The sequence below is a fragment of the Euprymna scolopes genome, chromosome 10 (genome assembly GCF_053919585.1).
Source record: "Euprymna scolopes isolate OS-2025 chromosome 10, ASM5391958v1, whole genome shotgun sequence".
Classification (NCBI taxonomy): Eukaryota; Metazoa; Mollusca; class Cephalopoda; order Sepiida; family Sepiolidae; genus Euprymna; species Euprymna scolopes.
In genome coordinates, this window is record NC_136491.1 from 66,191,769 (window position 1) to 66,213,899 (window position 22,131).

The following is a 22,131-nucleotide window of genomic DNA, read 5'->3' on the forward strand; positions in this document are numbered from 1 at the left end:
GATGAATTCTATTGATAAGAAACTGAAAATCTGAAAAGATAACTTTATATACAGATTATATATAGATTAATGAAATATTTATTGAAATAAAAGTGATGCTTGAAAAAAAAAAAAAAAGAAATTTGTAGAAAATCCATCAGATGTTACAGAGGTGTTGAGTGAGGAAAATTTTGATCACAACAATAAGATGATGCAGTCTTGGAAAATGCTGTGTATTCCCGCTAGTAACTAATAAAAGTGCAGCATTCATTTCTAGAAAATTGTCTGCTAAGAATATCTTCTTTTAGTTAACATGTATCAAACAAATAATATATGAGCAGTAAAATCCTAAAAATGTTCAGAAAGATTCAGAGGACACAGAAATTCATTCTCTTTAACCAACAAAGGTTGTAATAGTATGAAAAATCTCAAAAACTTTTAAATGGAAATGTAACCAAATAGAACTCAAGATTTTTAAGTCGTCTGTGTAACATGAACAGAGTTATATGCATCGTCACGCTGGACTTAATTTTGGACTCCATTCTCTCTAAAGAACTATTTCGCATTTCAGATCAACTTGAGAATTTTCATACAAGCTGAAATATTATGCGCGGTTTGTTTTTATATCTTTTTTTACATATCCAACATTTTTTCACTTCTTTTCTTGGCAATACATATATAACTACAATAAATTGCGGTTTCACTTAATGCCTTAACTAGCAAATTCTAGCATTGCTACAAATATAATTTGCTAATTTCTTTATGTCCTGATGAGAAGAATAACAATAGCATTCTTTGAAACTCCGCAGAATAAGGACTTTGTAAATTGTTTTTTTGGAGTATTCTGTCGAACAATAAATTTTGATTGTAAATTTCAACTTACAGTTTTAATTTTCTTTCTCTGATAATAAGCTCTACTCTCTATTGCATATTGAGCTTTTTTATTCGGTTGGGATTAAATTTTCTATATATAAATACTGTTATTCATATTAGTTTAAAGTTTACCATTGCGTATATCAGGTAAACACTATATCCCTTTGATTTCATTACTTCTAAACATTTATATATATATATATATATATATATATATATATATATATATATATATATACTAGCAAAAGTACCCGTCGTTGACTGGGTTCAAAAATAGCCTACAGAAAATGGACTCTGCCTGGGTGTTTGGAGGTGTGTGTGGTTTTGGGTAAATCAAAACTCCGGGGTGGGGGGAAATAATAAAAAAAATGTTTTGGTAGGTAAGTATGAGGACCAAACCCTTGAGGCAAAGTTGGAAATTAAAGTGCGAAAAAAAAAGAGTGCGACGGCTTTAACCATTGGGCCACTGCGAGATGCTAAGGGAAACACGTTTGAATTTATTTAACTTTACTTAGATTTTGCAGGTGCACGTTTTAATGACTTAATGAGCTCAAGTTTGACTGCGGGATAGTATTTCATTTACTGCGGAAACGCTTTTTTTTATTTTTATTTTTCAGAGTCGTTGGGGGTAGGGGAAACAGCTCCACTTGTCCAAATTAAATAACAATTGTTTGATATATAGAAAATATTTCCACATTGATCAAAGCTGATTGCTTTCAGACATTTCCGCCGATAGACGGAAAATACCGTCAGAATTAGTGTCGCTTTTATTATAGGAAAAAGACTAATCTACATGCAGCGAGCGACAAATGTTGAATATTTATCTTCCCGAAGTCGAGCAAATTAAATAGACAGGCAAGCTCCATTGTTAACTCTGAGATATTACGATTTATATGTGATATAAAAAGTTTTAAAAAGTTGTGAACTGACTGACCGCTTCCCTGAAAAAAGCCTTTTGTAGACATACAGAAAAAGCGAACACACATACACACAGACATTTTCGCTTTTATATTTATAGATGATAGGTTATGAAAAGGAAGGGTTGTAAATTTGGGTTGAATTTGGGGGTATCAAAACCAAAGCAAAATATGATGAAAGTAAAAATAAAATAGATAAACCCCATAATTTATTATAACATACCTGTTCACACTGAAACACTTATCACAATATTCTGTGGATCTATATTAAAAAAAACTTGTTAAACTTTGTGACATATTTCCATACTATGGAGGTCAGGTGCGAACGAACACCCCATAATTTTATTATACCATATTTCTTCAAACTGAAACATAATTATCAAAATATATTATGCAGATAGATATGAAAAGTCTTTATTAAAGTTTGCGCCTATTTCCATTCTATGGAGGCCAGCGCGAACGCAGACCCCACAATTTTATTATACCATCTCTATTTAAGTTAAAACATACTTATCAAAGTATTCTTATGTACATCTATGTCAAAAACACTTGTAAACGTTTTTTTTATTTTTATTTTTTTTATTTCCATACTTTGTGGACCAGGTGCGAACGCAGACCCCACAACTTTAATGAACCACCATTCTGCCAGATCAAACATACCGATTCCTGTGTCTCGATACATCTTCTATCATTATATGTAATCAGTTTTTTTAAAATAGTCAACCATATAGGAGCCTATTCGTGACCAGACACACACACACACACACAGACATTCAGCTTTATTTATTTATATATATATATATATATATATATATATATATATATATATATATATATTCAATAGCCTTGTTGATATTAACAGAAATAAAGTAATTTAATAAAAAAAAGTATAAATTGCCAAAACCTTTTTTAAGCTATTCATTACTTTTTAAGGGAGATAATTTATCTAAATAAAAACGTTTTTTTCTTGATTCTTAACATTCAAGAGTATAGAATTAAAAATAGACATCAAAAATGTAATGTATGTGATGATAAATTTTTTTGATAGTCCTTTGATGAATTGCAGCCGAAAATTTTCCAAGAAGAGATTTTATTTAAATGAACTCTTATCAGCCATCAACATTTATTCAACTAAAATGTGTTACTTACTTTACAACATCCACAAATGCCCTCCAAAGTGGCTTCACCTGATACTTTATACCATGTTTTTTGCATAAGGATTTCACAAGGGGAGCAATTTTATAGAGATTATGTCTTGGCATCGTTGGAAACAAGCTGGTAAGAAAAAAAAGTAATAAATTGGTTAATTTTTTTCTGAAAAGATATTGTATTTGAAAACATTTTATTTTTAAAAGTTGACTAATATAAACAGGTTTTTTTGCAGATTTTAAAGTGATTTTCTAATAAATTGTTAACACATTTAAGTTTTCATATTTGGTCTGATTTAATGGAATGGTGTACAACTACTGGATATCTTAAACATCATGTAAAGCTCCAATCAGAATCCTGAAAAGATCTCTTGGTTGGACTCACTAAAATAGGGGTAAATGTCAGACATCTGGTTGGATGTCCCATCCCCTAGAAGAAAAAGTTTAAGAAAAATGAAAAAAAAAAAGTATAAAGAGAGAACTTGAATGCCTACTAGACACTGTCCTTGAGTGTCTAAGGTCTCTCTGTACAGGGGTTTGTCAGAACAACCTGGCATGAGGATACTTTTTCCATAGAAATAAACCCTGACTAAATATTCAAAATCACATAGTATTCGCTGCCCAAATAAGATCTCCTCACTATGGCTAACCCACATTAATAGTAATAGCACGGAGCTGGATACTCCACCAGACTAGATAAATTCTTGTCCTGGAATCCAGTAAGACCAAGAGATCAGAATGAAAGATATACTACAACGTATAAAAATGGTTAATTAGGGAGAGGAAAATTATGTTCTCAACTTCTTTACTAACTCAGTGTTTGAGAAATGAAGAACTTAAATGGAATATTCAAATATCTATGTATCTCATATAGACTTCAAGTGTTAGCCTCAGATTGTGGGCCCCTTGACTTCTGAGAACTTTGACTGAAGTAAAATAAAACAAAAAAGTATAAAATTATCCTTAAATCATTACTACATCCAGTAATTAGAACTTACATTTGATACTTAACAAATATTAACACTCATGCATACAGGAATGTATTCTAAGTTTCTGTGATGGTCGACAACCAAGAAACTCAGATTTATCCAATGCTAAAAAACATGTTTCACCTGCTTTAAGGCAACAGCCACTTATAATTCATGTTGCAAGCAAACTTCTAGATATGTTTAAACATTATCACTAATCTGTACGCATGATAAAAGACTAAATAAAAGCAGACTACACAAACTACTAGAAATGCTTGCATTAACCATAAATGCATCAACATATCCATTCAATGTTTGGTATTATGTTTATAGGTAGCATTTTTCACAGGAGTAAAGAGAGAACTTGAATGCCTACTAGACACTGTTTGACTATAGAAACAGTTCATTGATATCTAGTTGTTTTAGCTTAGACAAAAGATATTCTAGGACACATTTGTAATGAAATTCTAGTATTTGACCAGTTAAAATTCAAAATTTTTTTTTTGTTTTGGCTGAATTCTGTGCAGAAATTAGTCTAAGTAATCTCTATGATTATTAATGAAATTTTGTAGAGCATCGATATTAAGTATAAATTCTTCAAGGAGATAACTTCATTTTGACCTGATGAAGGCACAAATGCAAAAATTAAATAAAAATCTTGAATGTTAATGAAATGATCTGATTACTACAAAATACTCACTGATGTTCTATTTGAAAGTTAAGATGTCCAGTGAACCAATCATTGAAGAAGGATTTTTCAATGTCACAAGTTGCCCGCAACTGCAGGGGAACCCACGGCTGTGCTGTATCATGCTCTACATCCATTGGAATATGATTTGACTGGCTAACCCATGTAAACCAATGACTCTCTACACACCTGGAGAGAAAAAACAAAGAAAATTATTAAAGTAGACAGAACAGAATAAAGAAAGCATTTTGAAGAGCATTTTATGGAGATGTTTTATAATAATCACAAAAAAAGTTTCTGAAATTCCGTGGAGATTCCCGAGTTTGACAAAAAGATTACCATATTCAACAGGATACATGTGAAGAAAGTCAGAGGTTACATCAACCAAAATGTAAAAATAACACTAAAGATGAGAACCGTAGTCTGAAGAATCCAAATAATATGACAAAATGTGTTTTATTTTCTTTAAATCGCTCAATTTCTGATGCAGGCACATGAATGATTGAACACTCTTAGAATCTCTGTTTATTTTGATGATTTTTATTTTATCTGACATAAAAATGTTACTTAGTGGATAATGGTATTTTGAATGCTAACACAAATTATTATATTTTATGTTTACGTGCAAATGGTATCAAAATTAAGGTTCATGGATCATCCAAAATATTAAAATGAGCCATAATTTAAACAATTTGGTGACACACAAACTTAACCTACAATCAGTCAAATCTCTATATTAATAAAATTGTGTGTCTGGCCATATTGAAATCAAAAGATTTTCACTTAAGAATATAAATGAAGCTGTGAAAAATATTTGGTTGTATTAATCACTTTGATGAGTGATTTCCAAAGTAGCAAAAGGAAAAGCAAAACTGAATTGTTTTAAATAATCTGTTAGAACAATCGGGAAAAGGGTTCAGAGGTAACAAGTGAAATGAAGCATTAGTTTAAAGGTCAGCCCTGTTTGAGTTGAAAGGCCACTCTGTGCAGCAACGAAGAACAGACTAATTAGTATTTTAATTATTCATCTCAATTGAACCAAATGAAAGTTTTACAATGAATAAAAAAATAGATAAAAAATATAACAGATGGCAAAGAGAGGCTGTAAGTTTACTTTATAACCAGGAAAATAATTGTTACTGATTTGTTGGAATTTTATTTGGAAAAAAAATAGAAACAAGGATCTTCAGAAATTTTCAGAAATAAAAAGTAAATTTTACATATTTTATTTTATGGAAATCCAACTTTGTACATATTTTTTTAAACAGCTCAGCTGCAAAAAACATTTGGAATAGGTGGCACAAAGTCCACAGCAAACAATTTCAGATAAAAAAAAATTAATTTTTCTAATATATATATATATATATATATATATATAAAGAAATCAATAAATATTTCATGAAGTAATATATTTTTTACAATACTAAAAACAATGAAACAATAACATTTTATTTATTATTTTACAAAAAAATAATTCATTATAATGCCAGTTTTTTATCTGAGAATGTTTGCTGCTGACTTTGTATTACCTATTCATCACCAAAGATTTTATTATTTATATAAAACCAATTGTGGTAAGTGATTATTAGCATGATTAGTAGGGTTATCATTGTTAGTGGTTTAATATTTAATGTTTTTACTAGATTATATGATTAGTTGAAGGGTTTTCAGAAATGTACAATAAAATTGTCAATTATTCATGTGAATGGATCTGTCAAATTTCTGCTTCAACATAAATTCGGTAGATACGATTGGAAATCATTTTGATGAGCTTCTTCCATGGTCTATTTGTTGACACTGAACTTGTAAAGATGATGAATATGTATCTTTGAAATTAATGAGAGAGAAACTTTCTAGGCTAGTTCTAATATGTATATTTCTGCTTTTGAAAATATCTTAGCTAATGTTCTCTTGTTATTACATTTTCTTTTTATTTGTGGTTTGGTTTCTTTTCACATTCTTTCAAGGTATTTTGTGCTAAATTCAAAGGACAGTTTATCTTGAGATGTCTACATCTTTCCTTTTCAAATCATAAACATTTAAACTATTCAATTGTTGATCTTCATTTACTCAATTAGCTCTAAGATCAAACATCTGAATATCCACAGTAGTTCAATCATCCTGAAAAATAAACTATTAACTATTTTTACTGTTGGCCCCAACCTACCAATCATGCAGGTATGAATTCTTTAAGATGGAAATGGTAGATGCTGCATTTCTCAATGTTTTTGTAAATAAAGACTTATTAAAATTACAGCAATAAATATCAATATTTTCAAAATATCCAGTTTGAACTTGCTTAGATATCTATAAAATTATGACTCTTAATGAGAAATTACTTTCACTCCATGATTAAATTATGTTCTCAACTTTTCTAAGATAGTCTTAATATATGAAAAAAAAAAGTTTTTTTTTCTCTTAAGAATTGTATCTGCAACAATCAATACTTTGCTATGAAGGTTTTTGGTCGGATGGAATTATGAAATTATCTGAAAAATGACAAAAACAGAAACAAAATCTTAAATTTTAATAATTATAAATTATTTACCATGTAGATTATGTATATAAACTTCAACATTCAATGTATTTTTTTTTTCATAAAAGTAAATACAATTAAACCGAGTACTTTAATTTGATTTGTCAAAATATTTAAAAGAAATTATGTTTAAACCCTTATTCAATGAACTCCATTTTTGTTTCTTTTTTCACCTGAATAAAACTCCAGATAAATCTTTAAAAACTAATAAACAAAAAACTTTTAATTTCTAATTTTGTTGAACTGTTAATTAATGAAACACATAAAAACAGATCAATAGAAGTAATTAAATCACATTTTACCTGACAATAAAATAATAAGCCAAGACACCCCAGGCTCCTAAGAATGGTGTATATAAATAAAATAGTTTAATAAAAAAGGCAATCATCACTGCTATGTCCTGAAAAATAAAATAAATAAAATTAAAAGATTTGAATTTTTTACATTACATGAAAAAAAAAAAAAATCACATTTAAAATCAAAATATTATCTTTTCAGAGAACAAAATATCATTAAAATAAATTAAAATATTAAACCATTATTCAATAATTTTTTTAATCAGATGTTTAAAGTTGCTTAATAAATGAAAGTTTCAAAATATATTTTGGTAATGAAATTACAATATTCAAACACGTTAATAATTAAAGTATTTTAGTCAATAATACACCAGATCAAAATAAAGAACTAGAAATAAAGTTAAATTTTGAAACATGTTACTCACAGCCCAAGCTCGTCTTGATACAGCATAACGCATAAGGGCATATTGAAAATAGACTGGAAACAAGAGTGGTGGACCAACTGAAATAAAAAATAAATTTTGTAATTCATTATATTTTTAATTCTTTGAAATTTTACAATCTTTGAATTTGAAATAATTTTTTAATTAAAATCTTCCTTATAAATTAACTCCTAATTCAACAATTTGATAAGTAGCAAATTTACAGAATTTTTTTTTCTAAAGCATACCTATTTTAATAAAATTCTTTTTGCATTTTCATTTCTAATTTTTAATTTGTAAATAGAAAGATGAAAGTTGTATTTTTTAAATAATTATATAGAAAGTTGACAATAAAATATGATTCCACTATCTAAAAATAACAAAATGGATATAGAAATTGCCAAATGGTTATGTTAAAATTGAGAAAGATATATTTTTTCAAAGTTTTAGCTGGAGTTCATATATACCAAGAACTTTAAAATAGAGTAATATTGGTTGCTCAAAACTTGTTATTCACTCATTTAAAATTAAACAAAATAGCAATTTACAAAAATAATATTCTTCAAAATGGAAGAAACGAACTAAATTACCTTGTATGTATTACCTATTTTTTGGGTTTTTTTTTTTTTTAATTTTTTAAAATGTTTTTAAATTAAATCTATTTTGAGGTGTGATTAAAGAGAAAACTGAAAATGTACCGCCTTATTCAGGGATTGAATTCACAACCTTCAGATTATGAGACACTTGTGCCCATATTCCATTTCCCCCACTACTACTCCTTATACCATTTACCCTTCATTTTCACCCATTACATCATGTCTAGGCAAATTGAAAGACACCTAAACATACAGTCATTATTGATATTAGGTATACAAAATATCAAATTGAAATCATTTGTTTTTCAAAACAATTCTTATTTCTAATAGATCAAATACTTTTTGTAAAATTCGTTTTTATTTGACCTTAAAAAGAAAAACAAAGTCTTGAAAGAAAGTATTGAAATTCTTTCCCCAAATTTTTTTTCTAACATCAAATATAAAAATTAAATATTTTGGTAAATTAAACACTTTAAAAAATACCAGGTAAAAATATTCCTCTTCCAAAATATCAACATAGTTTTTAAGAAAGCCTTTAAAAGCTACCAAGCTAATAAAATTTTCTTAAAATAAAACTAAACTATAAAAAATCATATATCATAAAATTTTTGTCTCTTCAAAATGGTATTAATGTTTAATTGAAAGTAAGAATCGTCTGAAGTAAAGAGCAAAGAGTTAGATATCAAGAATGTTTAAACATGGCAAATTATATATTAAAATTGAGTAGAATTTACCTTCTTTCCAACATCTTTAGAAGACACCATGAAAGAGAAATATTGATTGTTCAAGTATGACTCATTATAATTCAAGACATTGAGACGATGGCAGAAACAACATGTTCCCAGTGTAACAGGTGTAGAACATTTGTTTAAATCATAACTTGAAAGACAAAATAAATTTTTCCTGCCATAATATATCAACTAGTTATTTTGTAAATACGTGTTTCTTTTGAAATTATCAACAAAACAAAGATTTGTTTGATGGGGGGGGGGGTGTTCTTCTTAACTGAAAACTTGCCCAAAACTTGGTTGCTGTTATTAATACAAGTGTAACCAAACTGAATAAAATATTTTTATTGATATGCTACCTAAAATGTCAACAACATATATATATATATATATATTGATGTACATACTCGTCAGTATCTTACATCAAGATGGGCATCAAGCAGAGTAATATAGGTTGTATATTTATACATTTATGATTACATTAGTAATAAAATATCAAACTTGCAAATCTTCACAAACACTTCAAAACACAGAGTTGTAAAAAAAAAAAATTTATGTGTTTATGTAGACTAACGATATAAAGTAACAATTTATACATGAAATATATAGATAATATATAAGTATAATCTATATATAGGTGTCTAATATGGCATAATCATGTTGATGCACCAGGTCTTGTCAGATCACCAAAGTTAAGCAATAATGAGCCTAGTCAGTACCAGATGGGTGACCATTTGGGAATGCTAGATACTGTAGGTACTGCACCAGAACATAGAAAATTTCCAGGTTGGTATCTGGGGCACGTTTAATCCACTGGGAGAGATGCACACTCAATCTCTGTTAAGACATAAATCTAGGGAGAAAGTAAAACTGGTGTAAAACCTGAGATCTACTGTCTGCTCTGTATTGTGGCAGCCATTGCACCGACTGAGATTAGCAGTTGTATAAAAAAAAGTTAATTCTATACAAAGCGTCCACCGCTATAAACAAATCACAAATGTGTGGATTTCCCAACAACTTAGTTGTTGTGGTGGACTTTATATGTCAAAATCGACAAGAGTGTTCATCTTATATTACCTCAATCACTCTTTAAACGATGTTTATTGCATGACATCACCAAATTTGCACATTCTAGGTCTCAGATAGAAAAGGCAAATTGCCGGGCACTGTCACCAAAGTCTGTATCACTGGAGAGCAAAGGTCATTTAAGCCAAAAGAAGAAAGAATAACACTTTGATGACTGGTCTTTTTGGATAACAATTCTTTGTAGAAAAAAGTCATACACTTTGATTCTTCACAAGTTTCAACTTAGGCCCTTAACATTTGTTTGTGGACAGCATCCTCTGGGCAATGTGGGCAATTTTCAAGTTTAATCATTAACCCTAAGTCTGTAGGTCAAACTTCTAACAATGAGCAGTCCAGTAGAGAGCAAAATGGAGTCTCTCAGCCCAGTCGGGTCTCTCTCTCTGACTTCTGATGCTCTCGCTTCTACTTCTGCCTCTTTGTATGACTGTGTTATATTGAGAACCTGAAGGCTGTAACTCCACCTCTCTTACAAATAGAATTTAACTGAATTCTCGACAACACAATTTTGGTAATATTTTACAATTTTCAACTCGGAGGTATACATTATCAGTCCAACGGGCCTTTAGGGTTGTCTCTTTATTTCTTCTTCTACTCTGCCTCTCCTTCTGTGGGCTGGCCCTCCAAATCATAAATGCGCTTTGTTTAATCTCTTACCAATCTTAAACACAAAATGGGGTTTAAATAAATGCGTGTGTGTGTGTGTGTGTGATCCTCTCAGCCTTCTAAATAAACTATTTACCTAATTAGCATATTTGTGCAAATCGAGTCAATGCCATCTTATTTCCGATATTGATCACGCTCGTACTATTCTTACTATGATAATAGTAATTTAAAAAAAACAAAAACAACTGGTCAGCTCACAACAGATTTCCATGGCGAAACCACTCACATTGGAAGATGCTAACATAGCCAAACACAGGGCCATTAAAAATGTCAGCCAATGTTTGATTTCACAAATCCATGGAAAGTGATTTTACTATCCAATCAATTTTCATTTCCCCAAATCTTTGGTAAAGTTTATTGCCAAATTCAACTTGGAGTTATGGCCTAAAAAAATTATTCAAAAAGTCTTCTTTGAGAAAACTCCTATACGCCCCTTATCAATCCCTTTTTGTTTATGACTATACAAAGCCCTTAACAGGGCTCTGCTCTTTTTCCCCATTTTCTTTCCCTTCTTATTCAACCATCTAAATCTAGACCAATGTTTTGACAGCATATCAATCCTTTTTGTTGTTCTTTTTGTTTTTTAACAATATAAATGCCACTTGGAATCATAATGGAAGTATTAAACCCAAGATTTCATAACTTATAAGAATATAAACATGATCTACGCTTCACTTAAACAAAAGAACCAATATTGCTACAGCTACTGGCCAAGCGACAGTGTTCTTGCCATAATAATATATTTGTATATTGTACATGCAGTTTATCAAAAGTCCATGGAACAAATTATACAATCGACAATGCAGTTTATACAACAAAATAATCTAAAAGTAAAAGCAATAATGATATTCATAATATAAAATAACAATAATTATTAAAGAGATTTTTGCTTCACTATCTTTTCTTGGTTATCAATTTTGACTGTTCACACTTTATCCCTCATTTTCTCATAATCTTATATACGATAACATATATATATATATATATATATATATATATATATAATTGCAAAAATAAATACCTTTATATTATATTAGAACCTATCTAGATAATAAAAAAACTCAATATACTAGACAGAGCATTTAAGAAACAAGAAAATTGATAAGAAATAAAAATTAAATAAATTACAATATTTATTCAGAAGAATATTTGATATATTCAAACAAGGAATGAAATAAATTAAATCCTTAATTCATGGATTTTCAAAGAGATGCTTTTTTACTTAGAGATAAAAACCAATAAAATATTTTATATATATCATATTGAATATATATATATATATATATATATATATATATATATATAAGTTCAAATATATTGGACTAAAAACTAATATTTTTCCAAAGTCCTCAAGAAGTGAGTATAGATTTTTGAAAAACTATTCTTTATTTATTGCGGACTGTTATCCTCATCTTCATGGTTGTTATTTCACAACGTTTCAGCCAACCATTCTTCTGGCCTTCATCATGTGGTTATTAACAAATAAATTAATATACAAATTACGCATCTCACAGTATTCCAATAATAAAATACTTTCGAATCACTTTAGAGACCTGTCAAAACATTGGTGGATCTGAGATTTTTTTTCTAATTTTTTTAATATAATTTTATAAATATATCTATATACATATTTACATAAAACCTTTTAACTAATTCAAAAAAAAAAAAAAAAAAAAACAGTTTATAATTGTTTAATTTGAATTTTTACAAGATTTAAAGATCGTTTTTCATTTCAATAACGGTAAAAAAAAAAACAACAACAAAAAAAAAACAATCAGTTTTTGAAGATTTTGGTGATAATTTTTCAAAGTGATATACATGGGTCTTTATTATAGGGAATCATCATCATGGCATGGCAGATATAGAAAGTTATGTGACTTTGAAGGCAAAGGTAAACATTTAAATGATACAGTATGAAGAATACAAAATAATCTCATGAAAATAAAAAAAATACTTACGAACAAAGAAATATTTGTGCTGCCAGTTATACGGCATGCTTTTCTTATTCTTTTTAGCAACCTAAATGAGATGAAGAATGGAAAACGTTTAGGATTTGACATGATCAATATTTGAGGATTCAGTTCAACAAGTTCTATTTGATAATTTCCGGTTGCATTTGAAAAGTTTCTACGGAATTTTCAATTATAAAGATAAATAATTTTATTTGCTGACCAATTTATCCTGTTACTTTTATTAAGTATGATACTTATGTAATGCATACAAAACTATAGAAAATAATGTTGCAATATGTATATTGTATGATAATAGAAAATAATGTGGCAATATGTATATTGTATGATAATAAAAAATAATGTGGCAATATGTATATTGTATGATAATAAAAATAATGTGGCAATATGTATATTGTATGATAATAAAAAATAATGTTGCAATATGTATATTGTATGATAATAGAAAATAATGTGGCAATATGTATATTGTATGATAATAAAAAATAATGTTGCAATATGTATATTGTATGATAATAAAAAATAATGTGGCAATATGTATATTGTATGATAATAAAAAATAATGTGGCAATATGTATATTGTATGATAATAGAAAATAATGTGACAATATGTATATTGTATGATAATAGAAAATAATGTGACAATATGTATATTGTATGATAATAAAAAATAATGTGGCAATATGTATATTGTATGATAATAGAAAATAATGTGGCAATATGTATATTGTATGATAATAAAAAATAATGTTGCAATATGTATATTGTATGATAATAGAAAATAATGTGGCAATATGTATATTGTATGATAATAAAAAATAATGTGGCAATATCTATATTGTATGATGATAAAAAATAATGTGGCAATATGTATATTGTATGATAATAAAAAATAATGTGGCAATATGTATATTGTATGATAATAAAAAATAATGTTGCAATATGTATATTGTATGATAATAAAAATAATGTTGCAATATGTATATTGTATGATAATAAAAAATAATGTTGCAATATGTATATTGTATGATAATAGAAAATAATGTGCCAATATGTATATTGTATGATAATAAAAAATAATGTGGCAATATGTATATTGTATGATAATAGAAAATAATGTGGCAATATGTATATTGTATGATAATAAAAAATAATGTTGCAATATGTATATTGTATGATAATAAAAAATAATGTGGCAATATGTATATTGTATGATAATAAAAAATAATGTGGCAATATGTATATTGTATGATAATAAAAAATAATGTGGCAATATGTATATTGTATGATAATAAAAAATAATGTTGCAATATGTATATTGTATGATAATAAAAAATAATGTGGCAATATGTATATTGTATGATAATAAAAAATAATGTGGCAATATGTATATTGTATGATAATAAAAAATAATGTGGCAATATGTATATTGTATGATAATAAAAAATAATGTGGCAATATGTATATTGTATGATAATAAAAAATAATGTTGCAATATGTATATTGTATGATAATAAAAAATAATGTGGCAATATGTATATTGTATGATAATAGAAAATAATGGGGCAATATGTATATTGTATGATAATAGAAAATAATGTTGCAATATGTATATTGTATGATAATAAAAAATAATGTTGCAATATGTATATTGTATGATAATAAAAAATAATGTGGCAATATGTATATTGTATGATAATAAAAAATAATGTGGCAATATGTATATTGTATGATAATAAAAAATAATGTGGCAATATGTATATTGTATGATAATAGAAAATAATGTGGCAATATGTATATTGTATGATAATAAAAAATAATGTGGCAATATGTATATTGTATGATAATAAAAAATAATGTGGCAATATGTATATTGTATGATAATAAAAAATAATGTGGCAATATGTATATTGTATGATAATAGAAAATAATGTTGCAATATGTATATTGTATGATAATAAAAAATAATGTGGCAATATGTATATTGTATGATAATAAAAAATAATGTGGCAATATGTATATTGTATGATAATAAAAAATAATGTTGCAATATGTATATTGTATGATAATAAAAAATAATGTGGCAATATGTATATTGTATGATAATAAAAAATAATGTGGCAATATGTATATTGTATGATAATAAAAAATAATGTGGCAATATGTATATTGTATGATAATAGAAAATAATGTGGCAATATGTATATTGTATGATAATAGAAAATAATGTGACAATATGTATATTGTATGATAATAGAAAATAATGTGCCAATATGTATATTGTATGATAATAAAAAATAATGTGGCAATATGTATATTGTATGATAATAGAAAATAATGTGGCAATATGTATATTGTATGATAATAAAAAATAATGTTGCAATATGTATATTGTATGATAATAGAAAATAATGTGCCAATATGTATATTGTATGATAATAGAAAATAATGTGGCAATATGTATATTGTATGATAATAAAAAATAATGTTGCAATATGTATATTGTATGATAATAAAAAATAATGTGGCAATATGTATATTGTATGATAATAAAAAATAATGTGGCAATATGTATATTGTATGATAATAAAAAATAATGTGGCAATATGTATATTGTATGATAATAAAAAATAATGTGGCAATATGTATATTGTATGATAATAAAAAATAATGTTGCAATATGTATATTGTATGATAATAAAAAATAATGTGGCAATATGTATATTGTATGATAATAAAAAATAATGTGGCAATATGTATATTGTATGATAATAAAAAATAATGTGGCAATATGTATATTGTATGATAATAAAAAATAATGTGGCAATATGTATATTGTATGATAATAAAAAAAAATGTTGCAATATGTATATTGTATGATAATAAAAAATAATGTGGCAATATGTATATTGTATGATAATAGAAAATAATGTTGCAATATGTATATTGTATGATAATAGAAAATAATGTTGCAATATGTATATTGTATGATAATAAAAAATAATGTTGCAATATGTATATTGTATGATAATAAAAAATAATGTGGCAATATGTATATTGTATGATAATAAAAAATAATGTGGCAATATGTATATTGTATGATAATAAAAAATAATGTGGCAATATGTATATTGTATGATAATAGAAAATAATGTGGCAATATGTATATTGTATGATAATAAAAAATAATGTTGCAATATGTATATTGTATGATAATAAAAAATAATGTGGCAATATGTATATTGTATGATAATAAAAAATAATGTGGCAATATGTATATTGTATGATAATAGAAAATAATGTGGCAATATGTATATTGTATGATAATAAAAAATAATGTGGCAATATGTATATTGTATGATAATAAAAAATAATGTGGCAATATGTATATTGTATGATAATAAAAAATAATGTTGCAATATGTATATTGTATGATAATAAAAAATAATGTGGCAATATGTATATTGTATGATAATAAAAAATAATGTGGCAATATGTATATTGTATGATAATAAAAAATAATGTGGCAATATGTATATTGTATGATAATAGAAAATAATGTGGCAATATGTATATTGTATGATAATAAAAAATAATGTTGCAATATGTATATTGTATGATAATAAAAAATAATGTGGCAATATGTATATTGTATGATAATAAAAAATAATGTGGCAATATGTATATTGTATGATAATAGAAAATAATGTTGCAATATGTATATTGTATGATAATAGAAAATAATGTGGCAATATGTATATTGTATTATAATAGAAAATAATGTTGCAATATGTATATTGTATGATAATAGAAAATAATGTTGCAATATGTATATTGTATGATAATAAAAAATAATGTTGCAATATGTATATTGTATGATAATAAAAAATAATGTGGCAATATGTATATTGTATGATAATAAAAAATAATGTGGCAATATGTATATTGTATGATAATAAAAAATAATGTGGCAATATGTATATTGTATGATAATAGAAAATAATGTGGCAATATGTATATTGTATGATAATAAAAAATAATGTGGCAATATGTATATTGTATGATAATAGAAAATAATGTGGCAATATGTATATTGTATGATAATAAAAAATAATGTGGCAATATGTATATTGTATGATAATAAAACATAATGTGGCAATATGTATATTGTATGATAATAAAAAATAATGTGGCAATATGTATATTGTATGATAATAAAAAATAATGTGGCAATATGTATATTGTATGATAATAGAAAATAATGTGGCAATATGTATATTGTATGATAATAGAAAATAATGTGGCAATATGTATATTGTATGATAATAGAAAATAATGTGACAATATGTATATTGTATGATAATAAAAAATAATGTGGCAATATGTATATTGTATGATAATAAAAAATAATGTGGCAATATGTATATTGTATGATAATAGAAAATAATGTGGCAATATGTATATTGTATGATAATAAAAAATAATGTGGCAATATGTATATTGTATGATAATAGAAAATAATGTGGCAATATGTATATTGTATGATAATAAAAAATAATGTGGCAATATGTATATTGTATGATAATAAAAAATAATGTGGCAATATGTATATTGTATGATAATAAAAAATAATGTGGCAATATGTATATTGTATGATAATAGAAAATAATGTGGCAATATGTATATTGTATGATAATAAAAAATAATGTGGCAATATGTATATTGTATGATAATAAAAAATAATGTGGCAATATGTATATTGTATGATAATAGAAAATAATGTGGCAATATGTATATTGTATGATGATAAAAAATAATGTGGCAATATGTATATTGTATGATAATAAAAAATAATGTGGCAATATGTATATTGTATGATAATAAAAAATAATGTGGCGATATGTATATTGTATGATAATAGAAAATAATGTGGCAATATGTATATTGTATGATAATAAAAAATAATGTGGCAATATGTATATTGTATGATAATAGAAAATAATGTGGCAATATGTATATTGTATGATAATAAAAAATAATGTGGCAATATGTATATTGTATGATGATAAAAAATAATGTGGCAATATGTATATTGTATGATAATAAAAAATAATGTTGCAATATGTATATTGTATGATAATAGAAAATAATGTGGCAATATGTATATTGTATGATAATAAAAAATAATGTGGCAATATGTATATTGTATGATAATAGAAAATAATGTTGCAATATGTATATTGTATGATAATAAAAAATAATGTTGCAATATGTATATTGTATGATAATAAAAAATAATGTTGCAATATGTATATTGTATGATAATAAAAAATAATGAAGCAATATGTATATTGTATGATAATAAAAAATAATGTGGCAATATGTATATTGTATGATAATAAAAAATAATGTTGCAATATGTATATTGTATGATAATAAAAAATAATGTGGCAATATGTATATTGTATGATAATAGAAAATAATGTGGCAATATGTATATTGTATGATAATAAAAAATAATGTGGCAATATGTATATTGTATGATAATAAAAAATAATGTGGCAATATGTATATTGTATGATAATAGAAAATAATGTTGCAATATGTATATTGTATGATAATAAAAAATAATGTGGCAATATGTATATTGTATGATAATAGAAAATAATGTGGCAATATGTATATTGTATGATAATAGAAAATAATGTTGCAATATGTATATTGTATGATAATAAAAAATAATGTTGCAATATGTATATTGTATGATAATAGAAAATAATGTGGCAATATGTATATTGTATGATAATAAAAAATAATGTTGCAATATGTATATTGTATGATAATAAAAAATAATGTTGCAATATGTATATTGTATGATAATAAAAAATAATGTTGCAATATGTATATTGTATGATAATAGAAAATAATGTGCCAATATGTATATTGTATGATAATAGAAAATAATGTGGCAATATGTATATTGTATGATAATAAAAAATAATGTGGCAATATGTATATTGTATGATGATAAAAAATAATGTGGCAATATGTATATTGTATGATAATAAAAAATAATGTGGCAATATGTATATTGTATGATAATAGAAAATAATGTGGCAATATGTATATTGTATGATAATAAAAAATAATGTGGCAATATGTATATTGTATGATAATAGAAAATAATGTGGCAATATGTATATTGTATGATAATAAAAAATAATGTGGCAGTATGTATATTGTATGATAATAAAAAATAATGTGGCAATATGTATATTGTATGATAATAGAAAATAATGTGGCAATATGTATATTGTATGATAATAGAAAATAATGTTGCAATATGTATATTGTATGATAATAAAAAATAATGTGGCAATATGTATATTGTATGATAATAAAAAATAATGTGGCAATATGTATATTGTATGATAATAAAAAATAATGTGGCAATATGTATATTGTATGATAATAAAAAATAATGTGGCAATATGTATATTGTATGATAATAAAAAATAATGTGGCAATATGTATATTGTATGATAATAGAAAATAATGTGGCAATATGTATATTGTATGATAATAGAAAATAATGTGGCAATATGTATATTGTATGATAATAAAAAATAATGTGGCAATATGTATATTGTATGATAATAAAAAATAATGTGGCAATATGTATATTGTATGATAATAAAAAATAATGTGGCAATATGTATATTGTATGATAATAGAAAATAATGTGGCAATATGTATATTGTATGATAATAAAAAATAATGTGGCAATATGTATATTGTATGATAATAGAAAATAATGTGGCAATATGTATATTGTATGATAATAAAAAATAATGTGGCAATATGTATATTGTATGATAATAAAAAATAATGTGGCAATATGTATATTGTATGATAATAGAAAATAATATTGCAATATGTATATTGTATGATAATAAAAAATAATGTGGCAATATGTATATTGTATGATAATAAAAAATAATGTGGCAATATGTATATTGTATGATAATAAAAAATAATGTGGCAATATGTATATTGTATGATAATAAAAAATAATGTGGCAATATGTATATTGTATGATAATAAAAAATAATGTGGCAATATGTATATTGTATGATAATAAAAAATAATGTGGCAATATGTATATTGTATGATAATAAAAAATAATGTGGCAATATGTATATTGTATGATAATAGAAAATAATGTGGCAATATGTATATTGTATGATAATACAAAATAATGTGGCAATATGTATATTGTATGATAATAAAAAATAATGTGGCAATATGTATATTGTATGATAATAGAAAATAATGTGGCAATATGTATATTGTATGATAATAAAAAATAATGTGGCAATATGTATATTGTATGATAATAAAAAATAATGTGGCAATATGTATATTGTATGATAATAGAAAATAATGTGGCAATATGTATATTGTATGATAATAAAAAATAATGTGGCAATATGTATATTGTATGATAATAAAAAATAATGTGGCAATATGTATATTGTATGATAATAAAAAATAATGTGGCAATATGTATATTGTATGATAATAAAAAATAATGTGGCAATATGTATATTGTATGATAATAGAAAATAATGTGGCAATATGTATATTGTATGATAATAGAAAATAATGGGGCAATATGTATATTGTATGATAATAAAAAATAATGTGGCAATATGTATATTGTATGATAATAGAAAATAATGTGGCAATATGTATATTGTATGATAATAAAAAATAATGTGGCAATATGTATATTGTATGATAATAGAAAATAATGTGGCAATATGTATATTGTATGATAATAGAAAATAATGTGGCAATATGTATATTGTATGATAATAAAAAATAATGTGGCAATATGTATATTGTATGATAATAAAAAATAATGTGGCAATATGTATATTGTATGATAATAGAAAATAATGTGGCAATATGTATATTGTATGATAATAGAAAATAATGTGGCAATATGTATATTGTATGATAATAGAAAATAATGTGGCAGTATGTATATTGTATGATAATAAAAAATAATATTGCAATATGTATATTGTATGATAATAGAAAATAATGTTGCAATATGTATATTGTATGATAATAGAAAATAATGTTGCAATATGTATATTGTATGATAATAGAAAATAATGTGGCAATATGTATATTGTATGATAATAGAAAATAATGTGGCAATATGTATATTGTATGATAATAGAAAATAATGTGGCAATATGTATATTGTATGATAATAGAAAATAATGTGGCAATATGTATATTGTATGATAATAAAAAATAATGTGGCAATATGTATATTGTATGATAATAGAAAATAATGTGGCAATATGTATATTGTATGATAATAAAAAATAATGTGGCAATATGTATATTGTATGATAATAGAAAATAATGTGGCAATATGTATATTGTATGATAATAAAAAATAATGTGGCAATATGTATATTGTATGATAATAAAAAATAATGTGGCAATATGTATATTGTATGATAATAGAAAATAATGTGGCAATATGTATATTGTATGATAATAAAAAATAATGTGGCAATATGTATATTGTATGATAATAAAAAATAATGTGGCAATATGTATATTGTATGATAATAAAAAATAATGTGGCAATATGTATATTGTATGATAATAAAAAATAATGTGGCAATATGTATATTGTATGATAATAAAAAATAATGTGGCAATATGTATATTGTATGATAATAAAAAATAATGTGGCAATATGTATATTGTATGATAATAAAAAATAATGTGGCAATATGTATATTGTATGATAATAGAAAATAATGTGGCAATATGTATATTGTATGATAATACAAAATAATGTGGCAATATGTATATTGTATGATAATAAAAAATAATGTGGCGATATGTATATTGTATGATAATAGAAAATAATGTGGCAATATGTATATTGTATGATAATAGAAAATAATGGGGCAATATGTATATTGTATGATAATAAAAAATAATGTGGCAATATGTATATTGTATGATAATAGAAAATAATGTGGCAATATGTATATTGTATGATAATAAAAAATAATGTGGCAATATGTATATTGTATGATAATAGAAAATAATGTGGCAATATGTATATTGTATGATAATAGAAAATAATGTGGCAATATGTATATTGTATGATAATAAAAAATAATGTGGCAATATGTATATTGTATGATAATAAAAAATAATGTG

At 25.0% G+C, this 22,131-nt stretch overlaps 1 protein-coding gene across 1 annotated transcript in view; it reads right to left on the reverse strand.

Moving 5' to 3' along the window:
• LOC145286035 (acyl-CoA 6-desaturase-like) overlaps window positions 1-22,131 on the reverse strand; it is a 150,572-nt gene that overhangs the window by 3,544 nt on the left and 124,897 nt on the right. Inside the window, exons 8-12 of the mRNA XM_080134659.1 lie at window positions 12,859-12,919; window positions 7,831-7,907; window positions 7,412-7,509; window positions 4,586-4,762; window positions 2,919-3,044 (exon numbers count right to left, since the gene is read on the reverse strand). Of these exons, the coding sequence (XP_079990785.1) occupies window positions 2,919-3,044; window positions 4,586-4,762; window positions 7,412-7,509; window positions 7,831-7,907; window positions 12,859-12,919 (539 nt within the window). The remainder of the gene's footprint in view (window positions 1-2,918; window positions 3,045-4,585; window positions 4,763-7,411; window positions 7,510-7,830; window positions 7,908-12,858; window positions 12,920-22,131) is intronic.